At 35.3% G+C, this 25958-nt stretch overlaps 1 protein-coding gene and 2 pseudogenes across 2 annotated transcripts in view; 2 read left to right on the forward strand and 1 right to left on the reverse strand.

The window, feature by feature from the left end:
• Window positions 1-25958, forward strand: part of GLG1 (golgi glycoprotein 1) — a 119221-nt gene that overhangs the window by 53619 nt on the left and 39644 nt on the right. For both annotated transcript variants that reach the window (XM_031458082.2, XM_031458081.2), the window contains exons 2-4: window positions 14389-14421; window positions 20588-20674; window positions 24808-25023. In XM_031458082.2, coding sequence (XP_031313942.1) covers window positions 14389-14421; window positions 20588-20674; window positions 24808-25023 — 336 coding nt within the window. The remainder of the gene's footprint in view (window positions 1-14388; window positions 14422-20587; window positions 20675-24807; window positions 25024-25958) is intronic.
• Window positions 6068-7381, forward strand: LOC105084737 (STING ER exit protein-like; annotated as a pseudogene).
• On the reverse strand, window positions 13767-14101 carry LOC105092950 (large ribosomal subunit protein eL36-like; annotated as a pseudogene).

Genomic DNA, 25958 nt, shown 5'->3' on the forward strand with positions numbered 1-25958 from the left:
AATTGAGATACTACCACCTCCAAGAGGGTAAGGGAATAAAATAAAACCAGAAAAACCTAGGAATTTTTAATAGCCCCAAAATGAACTTATAAGAGACTGTTTTAAACTAGGGAAATGAATTTCCTATTCTTATGCACTGTATCTTTGTTCTGGAAGCAGGGGCAACTCAGTAACCAGTCTAATAAATTACTTGATAAGTCATGAATATTGAGATCATTTGTTCAGATCATTGTTTGGGAAAGGAAGTTTTTTTTTTTTTTAACATTTTTTATTGATTTATAATCATTTTACAATGTTGTGTCAAATTCCAGTGTTGAGCACAATTTTTCAGTCATTCGTGGACATACACACACTCATTGTCACATTTTTTTCTCTGTGAGTTATCATAACATTTTGTGTATATTTCCCTGTGCTATACAGTGTAATCTTGTTTATCTATTCTACAATTTTGAAATCCCAGTCTATCCCTTCCCACCCTCCACCCCCCTGGGAAAGGAAGTATTAATGCATTCGCTAATCTTTCTTTTCAAACTTCATTAACTTGCTGTTAGGCCAAAACTATCCTATGTTATTTTATGTTTTAAAATGTGTATTTGGTAATTTTGAGATAAAGTTTAAAAATTAAAATTCTGACCAAAGGTTTTAGGTAAGTTACTTAATTATATGAAATATTCTAAGATCTCTTAGTGTGCACTATATCTTAAACTTTTATTTTAAAAGCTGTCATGAATTACATATATTGGCTTATGTATATGCTTCTGAATTTTTTATGTTAATTGCCTAACTAGCCACCACCATTCATAATGTTGTAAGATTCTTAACCAGATAAATGACTCAGAGTAGACATAAACATGTGTATAGTGCTTACAACTGAAGTATGTATTTTAAATAAGTCAGAATGTTGCATTTTGTGGATTTCATTTAGTACATATCACAGAGAGAAGTCTCATGGAAATGCTTGAAGCTTTTCTTTTTGCATACTGAGGTGAAAATAAGGATCATAGAGTCTAAGTAGGTTAAAAAAATTCCTTGGCACCAAAAGCAAGATTTTTAGAGAGCAATCCAAAATTGACTTTCTACTATTCTCCCCACCCCAACCCCAAGTCTTAAATTTTTGTTTCAGTTTCAAAAGAAAAAAAAAGTTGTGGGTTATTAGATATCAACTCTTACTTCTGAATAAATATGGTTAAGCTCTACTTAATGCAGAGAGCCTTTCCCCCAGTCAAGCTCTGTGATGTGGATTATTTAGTAAGATTTCAATTGCAAAATGTTTGCATGGTTTCTGTGGCTCACTTCTGTTACTTGGTCTTTCCTCTTTCTTTGGTCCAAAAGACATTTCATTTGTGTCACATGTCAGAATTTAAACTGTTATCTTTGAAATAGTGAGCTTTTTTGCAGTCATAGATCCTTATCTTCTATATTTCTGGTGTAGAATAAAGATTCAGAGACCCTAAATCACAGCCTTGTAGTTTAGACATTCGATTTTCCAGTACTCTGATGAAGAATAATTGTGATGATCAGAATTTTAAAGGCACTCTTGTAAGGTCTGAGTGTATATTTGAAAGAATTACTGTGATATAACCCTGAACCACTTTTGTACTGCTTCATAGTCCTTTTTCAGAGGTAGCTGTTAAATGATTAAAAGTAACAGACCCAGGCAGATGCTCGACACTTAAACCGAAGTATCAAAATCATTGATCTTGCTTATTAAAGTTGACCAGTTGGTGACAAGTCAGCAACACTTTCACAAAATGAATCAATTTGAGTTTCACGTGATGAGAGAAGTACATTGACTGCCAGCAGTGGGCTAGAAACATTTCCCAAGTAAAATTTAGAAAGTGATTTTTATTTTATTTTATTTTATTTTTAAAATTTTTTTTATTGAGGTGTAGTCAGTTTACAATGTTGTGTCAATTTCTGGTGTACAGCACAGTTGTTCCGTCATACATGAATATACATATTTTCATTTTCGTATTCTTTTTCACCGTGAGCTACTACAAGATATTGAATATATTTCCCTGTGCTATACGATATAAACTTGTTTATCTGTTTTGTATATACCAGTCAGTATCTGCAAATCTCAAACTCCCAGTTTATCCCTTCCCGCCCCAAGAAAAGTGATTTTAGATGACTGATAGCCTTGGTATGTTTGCATATTTAAAGATATCTGCATCTGAACAATTGGACTTAAACACAAAAGTTGTTTGGAGCCTTTAAACATTTGAGTGAACAAAATCAAAACTATTTAATGTCTGATGTTTACTTAGAAACAAAAAACCTAAATGAAGTTCAAAATGAATACCTAATCTGGATTTGTATCTGGATATTAGATTGAGAGATTAGGGTGAGGGGTGGACAAATTCCACACTCAGTTATTTTTGCCACCAAACTTGGTGAACTGTTCTTTCCATTAGCATTAAGATTTTTCTACCATAGTGGCCTAAATTAATTTATTCCTTTACTCTAGTTTATCCTCATGTAATTGAACTACTTAAACTGATGGTGTCTTCCTGTGGCTAAGAATCTGTTTATCTACAAAGGTACTCCTGAAGTTGGAGTTTAAAAAGAAAACTTCTGTTCATTTAATTTCAGGACCTTTTTTGTATCCTGTAATCTTATATCCATTTTTTTGTTTGTTTTATTTTTTCAAAATTATAGAAGTAACGTTACATTCTTAGACTGGAGGTAATGAGCTACACTGACATAATCATTCCAGATTTACTAGGTATAAACATTAATAGTATTGTCAGATGTCTGGAAATTTTCTATTTTAGTCTCATTTCCCACTTTTCATTTGGCTTTAGTAGCCACTGTTTTGACAGATTTGTACCTATATTCAGCTGTTCCAAATCATCTGAGATGGCAAATAAAGGGTCCATATTAAAATTGACATTCTGTTCCTTTTTTTCTTTCAGTTTTATTGCAATATAATTGGCATACAGCACTGAATAAGTTTAAGGTATACAGCATAATAATTTGATTTACATACATCATAAAGTGATTATCACAGAAGTTTAGTGAATATCCATCATCTCATATAGGTACAAACAGATAGGAAAACAAATTTTTATTGTGATGAAAACTCTTAGGATATATTCTCTTAATAACTTTCATATATAACACACATCATTATAAATTAGATTTATCATGTTGAACATTTACATCCCTAGTACTTATTTTTCTTATAACTGGAAGTTTGTACCTTTTGGCTACTTTCATCCAGTTCCTCCTACCCTCCTCCTCTCCCCACCCTCCTTCTCTGGTAACCACAAATCTCATCTCTTTTTCTATGAGTTTGTTTATTTGGTTTTGAAGTATAATTGACCTACAACACTGTGTTAGTTCCTGTTACACTGTATAATGGTGACTCAGTGTTTCTACACATTCCAAATGATCACCATAAGTTACCATACAAAGATACTACATAGTTACTGACTATATCCCTCACACTGCATATTTCATACCCATGACTCATTTATTTTGCAACTGGAAGTTTGTACCTCTTAATCTCCCTCACTTATTTCTTACCTCCCCCTACTCTCCTTTCCTCTGGCAAGCATCTGTTTTTCTCTATATCTGTAACTCTGTTTTGTTCTGTTTTGTTTTGTTTTGTTTTTAGAGTCCACATATAAGTAAGTGATGTATAGTGTTAATCTTTCTCTGTCTGACTTATTTTACTTAGCATAATACCCTGTAGATCTATCCATGTTGTTGTAAATGACAAGATTTCATTCTTTTTTATGGCTGAGTAATATTCCATTGTGTGTGCATATGTGTGTATATACATATATATGCATGCCACATCTTCTTTATCCATTCATCTATTGATGGGCACTTAGGTTGCTTCCGTATCTTGGCTATTGTAAGTAATGCTGCAGTGAACATAGGAGTGCATATATCTTTTCAAATTAGTGTTTTTGTTTTCTTTGGGTAAATACCCAGAAGTGGAATTGCTGAATCACATTGTAGATTATTTTAAATTTTTTGAAGAATCTCCATACTATTTTCAATAGTGGTTGCACTAATTTACAATTTTACCAACAGTGTACAGGGGTGACATTCTGTTCCTGATTCATATAATCCTCTTCAGAGAATTTTGTTTTTACATCTCTTTTTAGAAGTCCCACTCCCATCTCATTTTAAAAGTTGATCACACTGGGAAAACTAGAACATAAAATTATTAATTTGCTTTTCTTAGAGTAGAAATACCAATGTAGAGCTCTTAAGAGGGCCAGATTTCCTCTTGCCATGTTCCAGAGGATGTAGGTATCCCATTTTTCCTCCCCACCACTGCCTGATTTGAAATAGACAGTGGAAGAGAAAAAAAGGGAAAAATATGGACTGGAAAGAGTACATCATTAAACTCCTTTGGTGCCCCATGAAGATGTGTCCCAAATATTTTTAAAGTTGTCTATGTTTATGTCTTAAACATTATCTTTGATTTTTCTTTTTTCTTTTTGCATGTGGTACAAAATTCATTCAAAATTGCAAATTTCATTCAAAAATGCAAAAGGGCATATAGTGAAAATAAATATTTTATGTCCTTTTAGAGGTGATATATACACATACAGTCAAAAATATATGTCATGTATTTTGAATTCTGTTCCTTGCTTGCATGAATGAGGGACTACTAGAAAGCAGTAATGTTTCTTTTGATGTTTATATGATTAGATTATATACAGAGAATGAAAGGCCAGTATTCTATTTGCAAGGCTGTCTATAATTTTCAAAGACCTTTAACGTAGCTCTAAACTCATAAAAGCCCTGTGAAGTATGTAAAACAGGATTTATCTGTTTTGTAGACATGAAATTTGGAGCCTTGACTTGATCAAGGCTTGTGCAATGAATATGCAAGGAATTAGAACTCAAGTCTTTTGTCTCCTAGTCCAGAATTCTTCCTACCAGGTTGCCTCTCAAACATGATGACATGAGGGGATCTACTATACTGTGACTGTTTTTATGAGGTATGAAAAATAATTTTAGAAGAGTTTTGGTGCTATATTTTTGTAGTAGTGGTACAATAGTACTAGTAGTAGTTACAGCCTCACAGTTCAGAGGAAGTGTGGCCTTTTTGATGAATTGTCTACAAAACAGTTTATAAATGTTAACCACTTTAGGTTCAATGATAACGCTCTAGGTGCCTTCTCTTTTGAAATGGGCACCGAAACAGATGTTTTCCAGGCAACTGAGCAATGAAAAACAAGGTCAGTTATCCCTTTATAGCTGTGTGCCTTTCTGTCTGGGAGCCAAGTTGATAGACCTGTCCAAGATTCTTTCCCTTGAGGCTTAAAGGGGAATCTGGCCAAGCATTTGATAGAATGCCTGACTCTATATCCTTCCCGCATAAATTAGGCAAAAAATGCTCCTCCCCAGCACGAAAATGAATTCTAGATTTCTCAGTTGTCTCCTAGGGAGAAAACATGAATTAGTAGGTGATAACTTTTCCTTCTTTGCTGATGGCTCTCATGAGGAAGATTTAATCCCCAAAAAAACTCATTCATTCACAATGGTGAAGTGAGACAGAGCCCTTGCAAGGCCATAATTGGATTTTAAAATGCTTGTCATTACAAAACAGTCCCTACATTTCATAAGTATTGGGCAGTCTCAAATGGAAAGTTGATTAAAAGTTTGAATGAGCTCTGTATGTGAAAAGAAATATCTCTAAACATTCTTTTGAGGATGACTGTCTCCTACAGTTTATAGGTATTTTTATTTCTAATTCGTAATAGTAAAATGGGAGTGGGGTTTGGGAAGGAGTTCACAATATTTCTTACAGTAGGGAAAATTACATGTTTTTATAATTTACATTTTAAAATAAACTTTAAGACTTGTGAAATCATAATCCACCATGTATCCTTTTTGCCATGATGTAATGATGCTTTTTGTTCAATAACTAGATTACTATATCCTTATTTGTCATTCCCTGCTCTGGGCACAGAAGATGATAAATTATATTAATTTTGAGTATTTCCATTTGGTCATTTTAACTAGTTGTAGAGTTTTCTTAGGCAAAAATAAGATGTAATTTGACTTAAAGTAGATTTTGGAGAGTAGCATCTTCATGAATATGGATCATTCTGTCAGTGAGTCAAGAGTTGCTTAGTCTTTTTTTTTTTTTCGGTCAGCTATTAAGTCCAGTCATTAGCCAGATTATTGTGTTTTCATATTTACAAAATAGGGATATAACCTCGTTGAAGATGAATGAATTAGTACTTGAGAAAGCTGAAAGTCTTGCCAGTATTTATGAGTATGAACTAGAACAGAACCATTTGCTAATTCTCACTATAATACATATATATAATTAGAATTAAAGGACATTGAGACTATTTTTCATTTTTAAGATGCAAGGCAAGTAAGTCTTGACCTCATTATAGTTCTCTGACTGCTCTGTGATTATATGAGACTGTCGATGCATCAAGGATAAATGGGCACTAATTTGACTGTGAAGGTCTTGTCTATCTATTTTTTATCCCTTTAAAGTGTATCGTGTTCCTATAGAAGTAACTATATGTTATTCTTGGCATTGAGTTTTGGGCTGTTTCACTGAACTGTGCCTAAATAAAGAAGTGTCTGGATCAGTAGTCTGCTCCAACACCTCCAACCAGGCAGAATATGATAACAGTGAGAAGCCCCTTGACATCCGCTACTGCTTGTGTGGCCAGATGATCTTGGTGCCGGACTCTCAGAGAAATTACCCATGAGGGCCCAGGATTGGTCTGTGTGATTGATGCTGCCAAACACACCCACAAGTTTTGTAACAGAAGATGAGGACACAGTGTATCTTTGGAGGACTGAAGACATTGAAGGACAGTTCAGGAAGAAATGTACAAAGTGTGGACTGCCACTCTTCTGCCACCCCTAGCTGAAGAATGCTCCCATGACCTTCATTCTGGATGGAGCAGTAGTCAAGTTTGGCCAGGATTTTGGGAAAACAAATATGTATAGTCAGAAACAAGAGCCTCCTAAGAAGGTGATGATGACCAAATAGACTAAAGACATAGGCAAGTTCAACTCTGTCTCTATGTCTTCTGTTGTTGAAGAGGAATAGGAATAGGAGATTGAAGCTAGGGAAGTTGCTGACATGTGTGCACAGAATGCCAAAGTGATTGAAAAACAGCCAGAACACAAAGGCCTGAGCAACAGGCGGTTGCAGGAGCTGGCTGAACAGGAGCCAAGAAAGCCAACATGAAGGGGACCTTGACTGACAACCAGTTCAAATGATCAGGACCTTTCTCTGAACCCAGACTGGAGGTAAACATTTAGGTCAGGAGGGAAAAAGACTACGTGGACTGATTCCTACCTTTATGCCACAGCAGAAGGCTTTACGCTGCTTCCCGTTGATTCTCTTATATTCAGTGAGGTCTATGAATCCATTCGACCTGCTTTCTAGAGATGGATTTTTCTGAATCATTCTGTATATGGTAGATAGGTCTTATTTTTCTTCCATTTGATGTAAACTTCTTGAGCTATGTAGAAACTCTATGAATAGATCACTGCTTGAATGTCTCCAGTTTCTAAAGTAGCTCTTCTTATTCCATTTTCAAAGTTAATAAAATGCTTAAAATTTTTTTAAAAAGGAATAACTATACAGTATTTACCAGTTGCTGCCCCACCACCCACTGGGGAAACACACAGGTAAATAACAGTAAATTAAATCACCACTCTCTGTTGTGTTTAACATAACATATTAATTTGGACTATGACAAACTGTTACTGAACCAATGTTGGGATTTTATTCAAAATTTGTAGTTATCCCGCCACATATTAGGAGATACCAAATATGTAAGCCTAAAGACCACCATAGCGTTCCTCAGGTCTCAGCCCTCTGCACAGGACATACCTTTCCGACTCCTCCTACACCTTTCTTAGTGTTCTGCCCTGCACAGCCTCCACCTCATCTTCTGCAGCCTACACGCAGTATCGTATCACCACATGATGATCTGTTTAGGCTGAACTTAAATGTTCCCTCCTCCATTAGACTCTCTGATTTCTGTCATCCTAATTCATGAGGGGTCTTGGTACTTTTTTAATTCTTTAAAATATTGGTCCCCTCAACTCCACATTCAACTTTGTATGATATGTATAGATATGGCCTCACGTTTTACCTCCTCTACCACACAGATTTACTTGAGTGCCAGCGTCTGTAACTCTGTCTCATACCTTCTCTTATCTCCCACTGGACCTGTACAGTAAATCCTTTATGAAAAGATGGGCGAATGTCAAAGAATCATACAAGAAAAAAATCTTCAGTGAATCGGAGCATTGTTGGAGGGCACAAAGCCTATGTTGATCACTGCCCTTTTGGAAAAACAATACTTAGCAGCTCTCCCTGGATACAAGTAAAATTAATTCTGATTGAGCCAGACTAAGGCACTAAGAGGAATTTAGTTATGAATCTGACTGAGAGTTAAGATCTAGTTTATACCTGCTCACGGAAAGTTTGCCGAGACTGAAAGACTGAGTTTATGTAATTACCGACTGTGTTATATTCAGTTTGCTTGTTTATGATGGGCAGGAGGGTGATGGTTTGGGCCAAGTTAATAAATGAATTGCTTATATAATTGGGAGTTTACTGGATTCTTACTGAATAAACTCCCAGAAGAAGAATTTACGTACTACTACAGCAAAATGTTTCTAAGCAGAAGGAAGCATTAAGTTGTTGCCCAGCCTTCAGATTTTTGCAAGGCCATCAAAGCACCAATACTGTTGACATTTTTTTGTTTGTTTTCTCCAAGATAATTAATAAACAGAATCTGTTGCCACTTAATTTAGTACCAGGTGTGATCTGGTGGGTAGTTCAACTTCAGTCAGTGTAACTATAGAATGTTCCATATTTTCGATGCAATCTTACTCCCATGCATTTCTGTTTCAGAAACTCGGACAACATCCAAGTTAGTTTTGTGACTCCTTTAATTTCCCCTGCCAGACTCATTAACTAAGTCTGTTTGCCTTGGGGAAATCAGAGTTCCAGACTTAAGACTTTCTGTAAAAATCATCCTTTTAAGTGAATGTGATGGTTGATTTAATTGAGACCATTCAGACTCAGGCTTTTCAGTAATGTGTCCTGAAACCTATTTGTTGTGACTTCGACCAGTAGAGAATGATTAAAATGAAGTAGTAGGAAATCATAATCATAATGTGCAAATTATCTGCGTTAAAAGATGTGGAATACAACAAATACTTGTAATTGAAAATTCCTATCTCAAATTATATAGACTCAGATAGCTGGAAAGAATATCAAGTATTTTAGACCAGTGTTTCTTCACTTTTTCTTGTCTTATTTGAGACTATGGTAACAGCTGTGTATTCTCTTCTCAGGAAAATATACTTGCACACAAAAGTTTACATTCAGTTTCAAGACAGTCTCACTTCTAAAGTCTGTCATGGATCCTTGGTGGAGAAATCCCTGTTCTAGTCTGAAGCCTGTCTTCAGGGGCCTAGAGAAGTTAAGCAACACACCTAGAATCACAGAGCTCCTAAAGCTAAATACTTCTGTTAGTCTGTTATTGTTTTCCCCATGATTCTATCCCCTAAAGCCCATTCTGAATTTATAGAACTTAAAGGAAGGGCTAGGGGTATTAAGCCTTAAAATGAACTATGTCCTTTGGCTTACTCAGGAGATTAAAGTACAATAATACCCAAAACATTTACATCATTGATTTAGAAAAGCCAAATGAACTAAGCAAAGTTTTTTTTATAACTTGTTATGGTTATTCAAAGGGCTATAATTCAGATCTCTAGTTGATCTAGTTTCTTACCCTGACTGCCAGCATCTAAATTCATCAGTAGCTGTCAAACAGACCACTCTAGAGCACTAGTTCTGTTTATTCATCCTATTTACTTTCTTTTTCTTGCACCTCCCAAAGGCCCCTCATCGTTGTGTTCAGCCTGACCTACCAACCCTTTTGGGGGGAAGTATCAAGGTAAAAGCATCACAATAAACATTAGTTACCATTTATTATTATTACAGTAATTCCAGATTTGCTGTCTGCTAGCAGTGTGTCTTTGATCACATCACTCAGTTTCTCTGTACTTCAGTATCTTTATAGGTAAGTTGGATACAGTACTATTTTTTTTGCAGTCCATCATGTTATAAGAAATAAATGTAGCACCTAGCTCAGATAATGACAATTTGTACTATTTTTCTGCTACACTCATCACATTCTTTATTGGAGTCAGGCAGGTGTCTCCAAGTACTCGGTGCTTGTCTCTTACAGCATTACTGCCGCATCATTCTTCAGTGTTGAGTTCCTTCTCTGTTTCAGTCACTGCTGTGTTAAGATTGAGGGGGGAGTGTGTGTCACATTTTCTTCTTTTTCTCTTTCCTCTATTCATAATAATTTATTTATTATACTAATATATGCAACTTCAGTTCCTTCTCCAAAGTTAGATTATTAATTTAACAGAAAGCTATTTATGAGGCTTTTTATAAATTTTTCTCCTCCTATCTTTCCATTGTTAAGAGTACAGTTATTTTATTTCCAGTGAGGAAACACTTGATGAAGAGACTTTTCTTTTTGAAGTCCAGATTTCCGTCTCCGGAGTAATAGAGAGCAGCTAATAATGTGGCAAAGCTCAGCTTCTAATTTGATGCTTCCGCAAGCTAGGAGCCAGCACTTTCCCTCTGATTTGAAGGGGTGAGGGTTAGGGTAGGACTCCTGATTAGAAGAAAGGTTTCAATCTTAATCCTCTATTTGAAAAAATTATTAAGCACGCCCTTGTAGATATATAGGTGGTCATAAAATATGAATTGTTCTAACAGATGTATTATAAAAACATTAAAAATATGTGTTAAATGATGACCTTTTTGAAAAAAAGAGAGGTTCTATTATTTTCTTCCTGAGCCCCAGGGGGGCATCTAACTTGCATCCATGTTGGAAATCACTTTTTTAATCTAATCTTTCAGGCCCAGCTCAAGTCCCTGGTCTTGCTTAATTGCTTAATTTATTTCACAGTTTTATTTCTAAAACTGGATTGTAAACTACCTGAGGTTAGAGACAATGTCTTATCTATCTTCCCTGTCCCACAACAGTGCCTCACACAATTTTGAGTACCACATAATTATTCAATATTTATTTGTTGATTAGTTTCTTGGGATCATTTCAGGGTATTATTTCAATGATTGTTAACAAAAGGGAAAAATTCTCAGCCTTAGTTTACCTGAGTAGTTCTGACGGTAGTCTCCATATTATTTACCTTCTAAGATTAAAGATCATCAAGCCTATCTGCATTTATAGTTTTGCAGAAATATACTATGTCTGATGAAGTGACTTGATTGGGACTTCACGGGAATGATGCAGGCTCAGAACCAGACCTGTGTCATCACCCACATCTGTTTTTGTTCCTTGAGATTTCTTTTAGTTTCTTATCAAATAGCTGAGTGCTAACCTATAGCATTTAAAAAAAAAGTACTTTGTCAGAGTTAGTTTGTGCTGGCATTATTCATGTTCCCACTGTTTGGATATACTCCTTTATATTTTGTATTTTGAAGGTCTCTGTTCTGTCCCTCTGAGCCACTACTATGCCCTTTGATTCTAAAGGCCCTTTTAAATCTCTGAGAATAATTATTTGTAATTACACTGGAAAATCCTTTATAGCTGTTCAGTTCTGTGAATCTTAGTGACTTGATATCATAGCCTTGTTCTGATGGCGTTTCTATATTGTCATCCTCCCTTTAGAGAAACTAAATTTAGAAAGAAGGAAGAAAAAAGACCAGTTTATTGTCAGTTGCAAATCAAGACAGCGAAAGAGGTGAAAATCAAACACTGGTCTCCAGATTTACAGTTCATTTGTGTCTCAGTGGATTGTGTCATTCCTTCATGAAAGGTGCAGTACTTTGTACTTAATAATATAATTCACTAAATTAGATCATAACAGTTACCAATTACAACTTAAAGGTTTTGGGATTTTTATTATTTTATTTGCTTGATAGGCATATTAGTCATTTTTTTCCATCATTACAAACACCCTCAAAATCTCAAGGGATTATAATGACAAATACTTATTTTTCTTGCTTGTGGCTGTGCAGGTCAGTTGGGGTGGCTCTGCTCTGGGCTGCAGGTTAGGTTTAGGTCTGTTCCACATGTCTCTCTTTATCCTTGTACTAGCAGCTACCTGTACATGTTCCTCTCATGGAGAATGGCAGGAGTGTGAGAGTACAAGCCAAACCACCCAAGCACATTTAAAGCCTATGCTTGTATTATGCCTGCTAAAATCCCATTGGCCAAAGCAAGTCAGCGGCCTACCCTGACATCAGTGGAGCAGGGTATATACGCAGTCCACAGCAGGAGGCTGTGCAGAATTAAAGGGCAAAGGACCTGGATGTCAAATCCTATTAAAGAGGCGTGGAAAACTGGGGGAAATAATCCAGTCTACCACTGTAGGGAAGCAAGCCATTAAAACAATCATTAGCTTGCTAATATAAGTTCCATGGACTGTAAATATGGCAACACTTTTTTTCCATGGGTAATTTAAATCTTATTTGACTTCGTTATTTCAAAAATTCTCTAGTGCTCTGAGTTTCTTTCAAGAATGCCCCTTTAATCCAGAGTTATCATTCAATAGACATGAACACAGGTAGATATGATAGTGATTAATTGCCTTCTGTGCTTTGAGAAAGAGCTAGAATTGCTGACTGACTAGGGGGGAAAAATGAAGGGATAGATTTAAAGAAGATAAGGTAAAAATACCTAAACAAAATAAAGCATTCTTGCTAAGAAACTGTTAAAGGTTGTAAGTTAGGCACTTCGAATTGAAGTGAAAGGAACAGAGTTAAGCGCAATTAACTCATGATAGGGAGGTTGATTTCTGAGACTTAGAAAGACACTTCAGTAAAGCATTAAAATATCTATTCTTACTTAGACAAGGAAGGAGAAAATTCAGAGGTGGCGTGTTACAATCTCATGATTACCTAGCAGTCTAATTAAAATCAGTTTTAATGTAATATTTTGTAAGTAAGTACAAAAATGAATTTGTACATTGGTATTAATGCCTGCTATATATACTGCAGTGGAATGAATAGCTCCCTTGAAACCTTTTCCTTCGTGAAGTGGTAAGACTGCTTTTAGTTTGTTAATATTTGCTATTTTCTTTTATTGCCTTATTTCTATCCTTGAATAGGAAGAATCTTTTTATTTTGAAAATGACATCTTTTACAACCTACGTGGGTAATATTTCATATAAGGGATGCAGAATTCACTTTGTTTGAACAGGTTGAAATGCTCTGGAAACTCAAAAGAAGTGGTGCTTTATTGTGATGTGTTTTATGACAGTTGTATCTCCTTTAATGATGTGTACAAGGAAACTAAAGGAAATGTGTATTGCAAAGCTATGCAGTATTAGGCATTACCCAGTCTACCTTTTTTGTCATGGAATTGAAAGTTCATTTTATCTCTGGTATGTGTACCTGACTTTACAAGCAGTATATTCATGGGAATATATAAATAATTTGGTTTTTTTGACCTTGTATTTTTAATTATAGACTTGTAAGATTATAGACTCATTTGAAGTTACAAACATAGTGCATAGAGATCCTGTGTACCCATCACCTCACTTCGCCAATTGTGACATAAGACTAATTTTTAAATCGTCGGACCTTTTTTGCTCTCTTTAATAAGCCTGTTTTTTCAGATATCTAACTTTCTTTAAAGAAAGTATTGTGCTTGATCCATTTTAGCTTTCAGAATTATGAAGTGTTGTGTAAGGATTCTTAATGTCACTTTTTTTTTTCCCCTGAAAAGGTTTTATTAGGCGCAGACAGGAGGGGCTCAGTCCTTCTTGGTGGCCTCTTTCCTCATGGCGGCCAGGACATTGCTCAGCTCCTCTCTTCCTCTTGGCGTGGATGTGTGTACCCACCCGTTTCTTGATGAATTTGAGGGCCCACTTGTCCTTGGAGACCTTGGGAAGTTCCACGGCCCACCGCTTATAAGGGGCGAAGCCACACACCTCCCGGATCATGTCCCGCGCGAATATGGTGTGCTTGGTGAGGCGCCCGCAGCGGCAGCTGTGCCTCGGCTTGCTCACGTTCTTGGTCACCTTGTGGCCTTTGTTGAGGCCCACGGCCATGGGGTAGCGCAGAGCCATAGCTGCTTCTCTCCAATGGCTGCCGAGGCGGAATGTCACTATTGTTTTATCTCTTTAGTAGATTCTTCTCGGTTTACCCAGTTTCCAGATTGTACCATTGATTGGGAAGGCATTATGTCTCATCTGCTTTTCTGATATATTTCTCCTCAGCAATCTGAAAGATACATAAGCCCCATTTTACTCCTTATATTGACGAAATATATTCAGTTGGATATTTAGATTTCTTGTTTTGAGTTTATTTTGGTGATGTCTGAAAACTTGAGAGTTTTTTTTTTTTAACATCATCTTTTTTTTTTTTCCTTTTAGCCTGAAAATGAAATTTCTTCAGACTGCAATCATGTAAGTATGGATTTTTCCATAATTTCACCATATGTGCTTTATATATATGATGATAGATACTGGGTTGCTCTTCCTGTTGTTCTGGGAAGCATAATGTTTTCTTAGATTCACTTAATCTTAACAAGAGGACTATTAACCTTGTTTAAGGGCCATGGAAAATCTACAAATATTCCTCTTTTGTAGAAACCAGGAGGCTCTGCCAAATAACATTTATATACTTAAGTTTAAATTCTTCTTCAGTTACAGCTCCTATGAAAATAACTGTGTTTTTTTTGTTTGTTTATCCAATTTATAATTTGAGTTCCATATTTTAAAGTTGTTTCGTTTAGTCATCATGCAGTCATCTACTATGTGCCAAACAGTATCGTAGAAACTAGAGACACATAAATAAACACCTCGAAGATAGAGACATATATTAAAGTTAGCAGAAAAGAACTCCAGAAATAATTATAATCAATATATTAAAAGTCATATATCTATATTATATAAGGTATAACATTAAAAGGAGATTGACGTGAAGTCAAATCTGTGCAAAAAGTACTGGGTGTTTCTGCAGAAGTCTGTAAGAATACAGTGAGGACACAAAAATGAATTTTGCCCAGGTGGATTGATGTCAGGAAAGACTCAGTAGTGGAGATGATACTTGAGTTGTGTCTTAAAAGAGCAGTAGCTATGTATCTGACAGTGGTGGAAGAAATCGCTCTGTCACTACATTGTTTGATAGTTTGGATGGGAGACTGCAAGAACGGAGAAGCAGGTTGGCTGCTTAAGTTGACTTACTTACTTATTCTAAAGAAGACCAAGGTAGGTCACAGATTTAAAATAAAAGTAAAACCAAAGGAGTAGTAGAAGAAAACATAAACGGAGGGAACGGTTTTTAAATGTGATACAACTTCAAAAAATATTTAAAGAGAAAAAGATTTATAAATCTGATTGCATTAAAAAACTCAAAAGAGAGATTTGAAAGTTTTTTGTCTTTGAAGAGTTGTGTAAGTTATAAAAAAGTAATTTGCAGCATGGATGGAAAGGACTACATTCTTTAATAGTAAATGCTATTAGTAAACAGGCAACAGATGTAAGTAAACTATTCACAGGAAAAGAAAAGGATGTCCAGTAAACAAAAAAGTTGATTCTCTCATAAATAAAAGCATGAAAATTAAAAGAAAAATGAATATAGTGTTTTTATCCATCTCATTAGCAAATATTTAAAATGTGATAAATACACAATATTGATAAGAATATGAGGATTTAAGCATTCTCTAGCCCACCAGTCAGCAAACTGCTACCCATTGGCCAAATCTAGACTGCTGCCTGTTTTGTTTGCTTGTTTGTTTTTTTAGTAAAGGTAGATTTATTTAGAGAGATACATAGGCTGTTTGAGAAGGCAAGAGAAAGGCCACAAGGTGTAGGGGTTGAGTGCTCAGGATAAAGTAAAAGTAGAGACACACTCCATAGGCAGTACGGACCATCTCCAAAGACGAGGGAACAAGAGACACGACCAGGAGGCATGGTGTTGCTAGTTTTTTTTTGGGCTCAGTAGCTTCTTATGCCAAGAGTGGGAGGACCATTACAGCTACCCTGGTAAAGGGACTGGGATTCCCAGGAATTGGGCTACTGCCCACTCTTTGACCTTTTGTCGTTAGCCTTGGATGCTGCCTGTTTTTATATGTCAAATTTTATTGGAACACAGCCATACCCATTCAATTATATATTGTGTGTAGCTGCTTTCCATGTTATAATGACAAGGTTGAGTAGTTGCAACAGTGACTATAGGTTCCTCAATGCCTAAAGTATTTACTTTCTGGCCCTTTCTGAAAAAGTTTGCTAAACTCTGCTCTAGCCTATGGATAGAAATATAAATAAGAAAAACTTCTTTATAAGCAGTCAACTTAAAATGCGTATGTCTGTAAAAGGATATTTGTTATAGCATCTTATTTATTAAGCAAAAGACTAGGAAAAAGTCCTCAAAATCTATTAATAGACTGAATCTGACAAAGAAGTCCAGGAAGAAGCTGATCTGCAAAGGGCTGGAGAATAGGAAGGATACAGAAAATGGAAGAATTGATGTTCTTATAAAAAGAGAAGATTAGGATACAGACACAGAAGAAGATGGACATCTACAAGTCAAGAAGAGAGCCTTCAGAAGAAACTGGTACTGCTAACACCTTGATGTCAGACTTCTACCCTCCAGATTTGTGAGCAAGTACATTTTTGTTGCTTAAGCCACCCAGCCTGTGGTATTTTGTTACGGCTTCCCTGTTAAACTAATACACTTAGGTTGGGGTGGAATGCACTATAATTTTTCCCATTAAGGTTAATGGAACAAAGTTTTTAATTTGAGTAGCTTTCCACCTAGTAGGGAATCCAGGAATTACTGTTGTTAAGCAAGAGATTAGATAGTTATGAACAATTTTTAGGCTAATGAATTTGAAAATGTTGATGCAATGGACAAATTCCTAGAAAAACAAACTTACCAAAACTAACACAAGAAGTGGAAAATCTGAATAACCTATTTTTAAAAATTTGAATCTGTAAATAAAAATCTTCCATAAAGAAAACTCCAGGACCAGATGGATTTATTGGTTAAATTTTACAGACACTTAAGGAAGAAATAACATTAGTCTTTCAGAGAATAAAAAAGGTGGAAACATTTTCCCCTTTAATATTATCAGACTAATATAACATTGATATCAGTTGACAAGATATAACAAGGAAAGAAATATATAGGCCAGTGTCACTCGTGAACCATAGATGAAAAAATGCTTGAGCAAATTAGTAGCAAACTAAAAAAAAAAAGGTAGCAAACTCAGTGCAGTAAAATATAAGAACAGAAATATATCAAGACTTAATTGATTTTATTCCATACTTGTAAGGTGAATTTAACATTTGAAAAACTAATCACAATGAAGGAGAAAAATTTTGTCATCTTTTCAATAGATACTAAAAAATTTTTTGATTAAATCAGTGCTTTTTTTTTTAAGCTTTTATTATGTGAAATGTTCTAACATTGTTATTAGACTGATTATTGCAGGATATGAGATTACTATACACAAATCAGTTGTATTCTTGTTGACCAGAAATGAATAATCTGAAAATGAAATGAAGAAAACAATTTTATTTACAATAGCACCAAAAAGAATAAAATACTTATGAATAAACTTAACAAAAGAAGTGTAAGACTATACACTGAACTCTATAGAAACATCCTTGAACAAAACTGAAAAAGACTTAAATAAAGGAAAAGCATCCTGTTTTCATGGGTTAGAAGGCTAATACCATTAAAATGGCAGTACTAAAAATAAATAAATAAAATAAAATAAAATAAAATAAAATAAAATAAAATAAAATAAAATGGCAGTACTCCCCTAATTGATTGAGATTCAGTGTAATCCTTGTCAAAATTTCTGCTGCCAACTTTGCAGAAATTGACATTCCGGTAGAGGGGTGGGTAGCTCAAATGGTAAAGTGCATGCTTAGCATGTATGAGGTCCTGGGTTCAATCCCCAGTAGCTCTTCTAAAAAATAAATAAGCCTAATTACCTGCCCCCCAGGAAAAAAAAAAGAAATTGATATTCTGATCCTAAAATTCATATGGAAATGCAGGGGATCCAGAATAGCCAAACTGTTTTGAAAAAAAGAACAAAGTTGGAGGATTCACACTTCCTGATTTCTAATCTTTGACTACAAAGCTTCAGCTATCAAGACTGTGTGGTACTGGCCTTAGACAGTGGTATCATAGTTATCTGGGAGAAGTCCTGTACATAAGGAAATTTATACCTATTGTCAGAACAAATATAGTTCCAAATTAAAAGTAAAGACATTCAAAACATCTAAATGATTATCTGAATGGTTTTTGGCAGAAAATTTGTTTCTAGCCCAGTTATAGGACATCTGAGTTTGCATTGGATAAAATAAGGAAATATTCTGTGGTTTGTATTTATTTTTTTGACAGTTATTGCTGTTCACTCCAAATCTTCTAGGTACCAGACAGCTTTTGTCTTTCTTCCTTTTTCTCTTCCTTCCTTCCTTTTTTCTTTTTTTTTTTTTTTAACTTGAAAGATATGGCATTGGGTCAGCTGCAAGTCACTCAATAGGAGGACATTTTAAATCTATCTTTGATTGATATATATACAGAATTAGAATGTGTTGCTTTAACTTAAAATATAAAAATTAATTTCTATGTACTGACTTAGTAATAGTAGATAGATTGATAGATAATAAAAAGTACGGTCAGATTCTAACTTTGTCTTTTTTTTGCATTCATCATCATTGATTTTTAAATTAAAAAAATTTTTTTAAATTGAAGTGTAGGTGATTTACAGTGACTAACCTTGGCTTTTGAATCATGGGATTCATCTCTACTTCTGAGGAGCTAGGAGGCCTAAGATTGCTTCAGTTAGAACTAAGCTTCTCCTGTATTCATTCTCAGTTTGGCCTCATGTGTTCTACTGGTTGAACTTATCATGGTATAGATTTATTCTTTTGTTGATCTGTTCAATGACTATCAGTGTCTCTGTGCTCCATGTACTCCTCTAGGCACTGGGCATATGGTGGTGAACAAGGCAAAATCCCATCCTCTTAGAGCTTTTGTTATAGATGGTAGCCAGGTTCTTACTCCTTTTTCTGAAAACTCACTTATTGATAATAGTTGGAAGATTAGAGCTTTTTACTGCGTTTGTTTGTTTTTGAGGCAGAAGAAGAAATCCTGCTCATTCTTTATATTTTATTTCTTCACAAAAATCTTACTTAGCACTCCTATGCAGAACTAACTTGTTCCTAATACACTTTATATTAGCCTCTGTTCTACTTCTAAAAAGCAAATCTGATCCTGTCACTCCCTTATTTCCCTTTCAATGACTCTCTGTTATTCTTGGGTTAAAGTTCAAACATGGCTTACAAAGGCTTTATGATCTGGCTCTGGCCTGCCTCCTCAGAGTCAGTCTTTCATTTGACTTTGAGTTCCTCAAACACTCCTTGCTTCCCATTCTGATGAGCTTCCATACATACTGTTCTATTTACTTAAAACACTCTTCTCCCCACTGCTTTTAATATGGCTAACTAGTGCCAGTCTTCTAGATTCCATCTTAGATAGCACTTTGGTGCACCTTCTTGACCAATCCCCCCACTGCAGTCTGGGGTACTCCTCCTTGCTGTGGGGCCTTGTGAGCCATTAACTGAATTCTTAGTCACATTACCTGCCATTGACCATAGCCACCACTGGACAGTCTTTGTCTTTCTCCTCCTGTTTTATCCCCCAGTTCCTAACCAGTATGTACTCAAACATTCGCTTCTGTTTCCTGTAGTAGCCTGTGAAGCCCTTGAGATTAGACTGTGTGTGGTACATCATAAGAAGTGCTAAGCAGATGTTTGAATGAATCAGTGAATGATTGTATTCTTTAGTCTTGGAGTGTAGCAGTCTGAGAGAAAGTCTTGTGAACTGCCCTCCACCCCACAAATCTTTTCCTCTTCTACATCATACAAAGCCCCTGCTCTGTTTCTCTGTCTGAGCAGAGTTTAAGGACTCATTCTTGTTACTTTTCAGAAATTGAATCATGTTTTGAAAAATTTTAACTGCAGCTGCAAAGATAAAGTAATATTCAACCTCTCCTGTGAGTAGTAATGGCTTTAGAGATTTCATACTTTAAGACATGGTAAAATAGTTGTGTAAAATAGGCCATATTGTATATGTATCAAGTCGAGGATTTTAGAGGAATAAAGGTAGATATGCCTGGAAACTAGAGTCTCGACAACTCTCCTTCAAGAAACTGATCAATGAAAAGCCCTGTTGATTGTGAAATCTGTGACTAAACCCACCAAATCTGAACTTCTGAGTTAAAGTTTTTGATTTAAGAAGAATTTCACTTACACAATCTATTCATACTTTCTCTTAAACACTTATCAGGGGTTTTCATTTTAATTTTTTTCTTGACTTAAAAAAATTTGTCCTTAAGTAAAAATATAAAAAAGTATGCCTGAGTGGTAGTGTCTTATTTGTCTACACATTTTTCCCTTTTATCTGTAAATATAGTGACCTTACTTTTTGTTCATTAACTGAAGTGTAAATATGCTTTATCTGACTCTATATAATGGAGTTTTATCATTTATAGTAACCATTGATGATACATTTCATACTGTCCTAACTGGAGTTTTTTTCTGTTATACCTAGTTGTTGTGGAATTATAAGCTGAATCTAACTACAGATCCCAAATTTGAATCTGTGGCCAGAGAGGTTTGCAAATCTACCATATCAGAGGTAGGTTGTGAAAGAATTTTATGGGTATTTAATGGCTTAGAGGAGAAAATCACATCTGTTGACCAGACCAGTCATTAAGGGAGGAATGGCTGATTGTTACTTTATTTTTCTTGGAATTCACATATGTATTGGTTGAGAGATAGGCTAAAGGGGGTGTAATAAGACTTCTTATTCTTAACGTTCACCTACACTTACGGTAGGATGCTATTGATTCGCACAAGTTGGAATCAGGCTATTTTTGTCCCGAAACAGAGAATACAATTGCTTCTGTCATAAATCAGTGCTCTCACACATTGTACAATCTGCGTATGACTGAGGCATATCAAAATGGTTTCCCCATGAGATTCATAAACATTCCTAAGCGTTTTGGCTATGCAGTTGGACCATTTGAAGCACAGAAGCATATGCTTCAAATAATAGGAGTTAGCATTAAAAAGATTTGTAAAAAGATTATATATATTGTTATAAATGGACATTTACAAAAATAATGAAAATGTATAACATTGTTTGGGTGCTAATTGGGGGTATTTTTCAATTATTTCTCTTGTCTCAATGTAAATATCAAATAATACTAGTGAAAATTGTTACATTGAATTTTTTAAAATTCTTATTTTAATTTGTTTTTTAGAATTAGTAATAGAAATTCCACAAAGCCAGAGATTTTTCCATGCTGAACGAATCACAAAGACAATAGTTGTTATTTCTGTAACTCAATGTTAATAATCACAGATCTTGTATCCTGTAGATCTTTCCTCATACTACCCTATTGATGACTTAAGTCAGAACCATTTTCTCCTGAGCTCCTGAGGAAGACCCTATTCCAACTAGATAAGCCCTCAGCTTATGTTCCTCACAGCATCATTATGGGATCTTGTAGAACCTGTTTTCTTCCTCTAACCGTCTACTACTGGATCAGATATGCTTTATTCTTTTAAAGCAGTGACCCTTCTTCATATATGTTGGGGTTTCAGAACAGAAGAGCTTATTTTAAAACATTGATCTTCAGCTTCTAGCTTCAGTATTCTGTACCTCAAATTCCCTTAGCTAGCTATGTGACTAGCTATACATACCCGCTGTGGAAATTTAGCTCAGAGAATATGTATATTCATCAGAATAAGTTCACCCTTTGCTGGCTTTGTCTGTCGGTCGGTCGGTCTGTCTGTCTATCTATCTATATCTAAAATAAAACTGACTTCCTTGTAATGTATATGTAATGATAACTCTTTATAACCTTTTGGGGTATTGTGATTTTATGAAAGATTCAAGCAACAGGGGCACTTCTCCCTACCTGGAGCTGGAGGGAGATTATACTGGAGTCGGGAAAATTAAATATCCAGAAGAACATAATTGCCAACAAAACATTTTATTCTACATCTTCCTCTTACCTTCTTTCTTGATTTTGGAATCCTACTTCTGTGGAGGAAAACAACATCATAAAAATATGGCAAACCAACCCTTTTATTTTAATTTCTATGATTGAGTCAAATATTGCCTGCTTTCCTCCTGTCTTGTGTCAAAAATAGAGTGGCTTTAGCATTTTTCTAATGGCACCTTAAGAATCTGCTCTCCAGCCATTCAGAGTTTACTCCCATTCATAAATATGTTGTTAATTTTTTTGTTTTTTGCTGTTAATCTTAGAGATATTCTTTGTTGTATTAAACTTTTCTCCAATAGTGTGATTGAAGAAAAGCATAAATTTTTAATTCAAATGCTACATCCAATTGTAATTGGTGGTGAACTGAAACACAAATAGGTACTACATCTCTGTGTTTCAGTAAAATCTCAGGTGATTGAAGTTAAATATACATTTAATTTCTTGTTGAGGCTCCAGTTCAAAATGTGCTCTTTGTCTTTCCTCACTTTTTATTTTAAGTGGAGGTACTGGGGATTGAACCCAGAACCTTTACACATGCTAAGCGGGTGCCCTACCACTGAGCTATACCCTCCCCTCTGTCTTTCCTCACATTTTTAAACTGTTGATTGCCCAGTATTAACACCTGCATGAATACTTCTACTTCATTTAGTTTTAAAAACCAGGTGCCTGCCACTAGTCTTTTTTTTTTTTAATGCAGGATTTTTTTTTAATGGTTGAATTACAAATGCTGAGATTTTTCAAGCAGCTATTTCACTTTTGAAATTTAATGCTGTTTTGCTTTAAAAAAAAAGAAAAGAAAAGAAAAGAAAAGAAAAAAACCTTTTCCTGGAAATGCATTCATAGCCCTCTTTTTAGGCGTCACCAAGAAAAAAAAAAAAAAAGCTCAAGGTTAAGCTGAAAGAGTTGCATTCAGCTTATTGACTGTTGAAGATCTCTGTTGCCTCTTGAAGCCAGTTTGAGACTATTTACTTAATTTCCCAAGTTTGCTTCTTTAAAAGTAAACACAGATTTCTCTCTTGAACTGTCTTTGACTTGCTCTGGATTTGATACTGGGGTTAGACATGAAGAGACTCAGTGGCCTATGGGACAATTACTGTGTGGTATTTCCTTCACCCAGCACCTTTTGGAAAAGGAGATTGTATTTGTTTTGCCTTGTGTACATATTTACCATAGGTGGTGTGATAGTGAAGAATGGTCTCTGTTGGTTTTAAAAACCAATATAAAACATTCCCTTCTTGTTTATATTAGAAATAGACATTTACATTTGGCTCATTTCTCTTGTCAAAACTGCCATTTTTGTTTTTTATTTCTCCAAATGCAGTAGGCTTTTCCAAACAACCTTCTCTGTTGTGTAATTCAAGCTTATAACCCTATAAGTGGATTTCACTTTTTTATGCCTGAATTTCAGCATTTTTTTGGCTAGCTTAACTTCATTAGCACTTGTGGTTTTGGATGCACTTTGCAGGAACACTACCCATGTGGAGTCACTCTGTGCTTGATCCACTAGATTGTATGTCTAAACCACCCAAATCAGATTTGGGCCTTTCCCTTCCCAAACTTCTTGCCAGAATACACTGAACATCATTTTAAACATGTTTCTGTTCCAGACCACAGAGGTGAAGCTGGAATTCTACTAAGTTCAAAAACACATGTCTAAATCCATAGTTAATTCAGAACACATTAATATCATGTCAAGAAGTAATAGTAAGCGTTCCTTCCTCCCTCCCCTTGGCCATTAGATTTACCAAACAGTAGTTTGTTGTGTAGCTTGGCTTGGGATAAGCAACTAGACTTCAGTTCTGCACCTGTTTTCCAGACTTTTCCCCTAGATTAATCTCCTCACTATCCATTGCATTCTTTGCATGGATAAAGGGGCTTCTTAGTAGAATCATTCTAAAGCTGTAGATGTTAAAAGCTCATTTTAATAGTTTTTCTCAATAAAGCTGAGATTTTTTTATTGAAGAGTAGTTGATTTATAATGTGTTAGTTATGGTGTACAGCATAGTGATTCAGCCATATATATACACACACATATTCTTTCTCATTATAGGTTATTGCAAGGTATTGAGTATAGTTCCCTGTGTTATACCATAGGACCTTGTTGTTTATCTGTTTTTTTTATATAGTAGTTTGTATTAAAGCTAAAATTTTTTAAAAAGCTCTTTGTACTCCACTTAAACATGAGTTCTACCTAAGCATTTGTATATGCATGTATACTCTTGCAAAACGCATTAATCAGATATTTACTAGAAAGTACCTCAATCTGAGCAGGCATGACACACTATTTTCTTCAAAACAAAGCATTTCTTTTTTTTTTAAACATTTTTTATTGATTTATAATCATTTTACAATGTTGTGTCAAATTCCAGTGTAGAGCACAATTTTTCAGTTATACATGAACATATATATATATATTCATTGTCACATTTTTTTCTCTGTGAGCTACCATAAGATCTTGTGTATATTTCCCTGTGCTTTACAGTATAATCTTGTTTATCTGTTCTACAATTTTGAAATCCCATCTATCCCTTCCCACCCTCTGCCCCCTTGGCAACCACAAGTTTGTATTCTATGTCTATGAGTCTATTTCTGTTTTGTATTTATGCAAAACAAAGCATTTCTAAGTGTTTTCCTTTTTTCCCCTCCAAGTGTAGAATTGGAAAATCAACAAGAAAACATTAGGCATTCTCTCTTCCCTAAAGGTTGTTTGGTAAGAGGATAGAATACTTGTGTAAAACAGCCACTTTGTTTTGAGCAGATCAAAGAGTGTGCTGATGAACCAGTTGGAAAAGGTTACTTGGTTTCCTGCTTGGTGGATCACCGAGGCAACATCACTGAGTACCAGTGTCACCAGTATATCACCAAGATGACAGCCATCATTTTCAGTGATTACCGTCTAATCTGTGGCTTCATGGATGACTGTAAAAATGATATCAACATTCTGAAATGTGGCAGCATTCGGCTTGGAGAAAAGGTATCTGCTACACTGGTTTCACCAAAGGGGTCTTAAGAACTTCATGAAAGAAAAGCTTTTTTGTATAACCAGCATAAGAAAAATTTAGGACTGGAGGTGAACTTAAAGTTGAGGTCCAGACAGCCCTAAGACCTAAGGCTGGTCGACCTGTGAATGCAGTTCATCTGTTTTAAAGAAAATGTTTCAGTACTGTATAGGGAAGTAGAGGAATTAATATCGGTTAAGATTAATGTTATCTTAAAAATACAAAACCAGTTGCTGGTTATTTATAATGTTCCTCTGGAAAAGCATTCTGTAGTCCTGTGGAAAGAGTAGTTGAATTAGAATAGACTTGAGTTCTCTGACCTTTTTTTGCATATACCTCACTGTTGCCCTAAAGAAAAAAATTACTTAAGCACATCAGTACAAAAGAAGGTATGTATTTAAATATTAGAAAATTTAAAGATACATGAAGGTACTTATAGCTTGTCAGAAGAAAGTTACTACATAAATGTACTACGTAAATAAAGGTACTACATAATATTGTTATCTTTATCTCAGGAGAACTAATTTTAGTAAAGACAGGAAAGAAAATAACTACCTAGTTTCTTCTTCCTTAATTATATCTGATCTTATTTTTGTCCTGATTAGTCCGTTGTCCAGAGGTCATAATGGAGGTTCAGCCAGGTTTATGCCACATTTGTTTGCTCAGCAGAAATGAAAGAACTGCTGAAAAGAAGCAGATGCCAGTGGGAGAGGTAGTCTGAGACCTGTGTATGCCATCGGCTTTTAATTGCCACTGCTCATTAATCTGCTCTTTAGGAAATATGACAGAAAACAAAATCCATTTGTCTCTTTGCCCTCTATTTTATCAGAGCACAGTGGTTTGCAGGCTTCCATCACTGACCAGGGATACGTGGTGTTGGAATGCTGGAACTGCACGTACCAGTTCAAAT

Source organism: Camelus dromedarius, chromosome 9 (assembly GCF_036321535.1).
Source record: "Camelus dromedarius isolate mCamDro1 chromosome 9, mCamDro1.pat, whole genome shotgun sequence".
NCBI lineage: Eukaryota > Metazoa > Chordata > Mammalia > Artiodactyla > Camelidae > Camelus > Camelus dromedarius.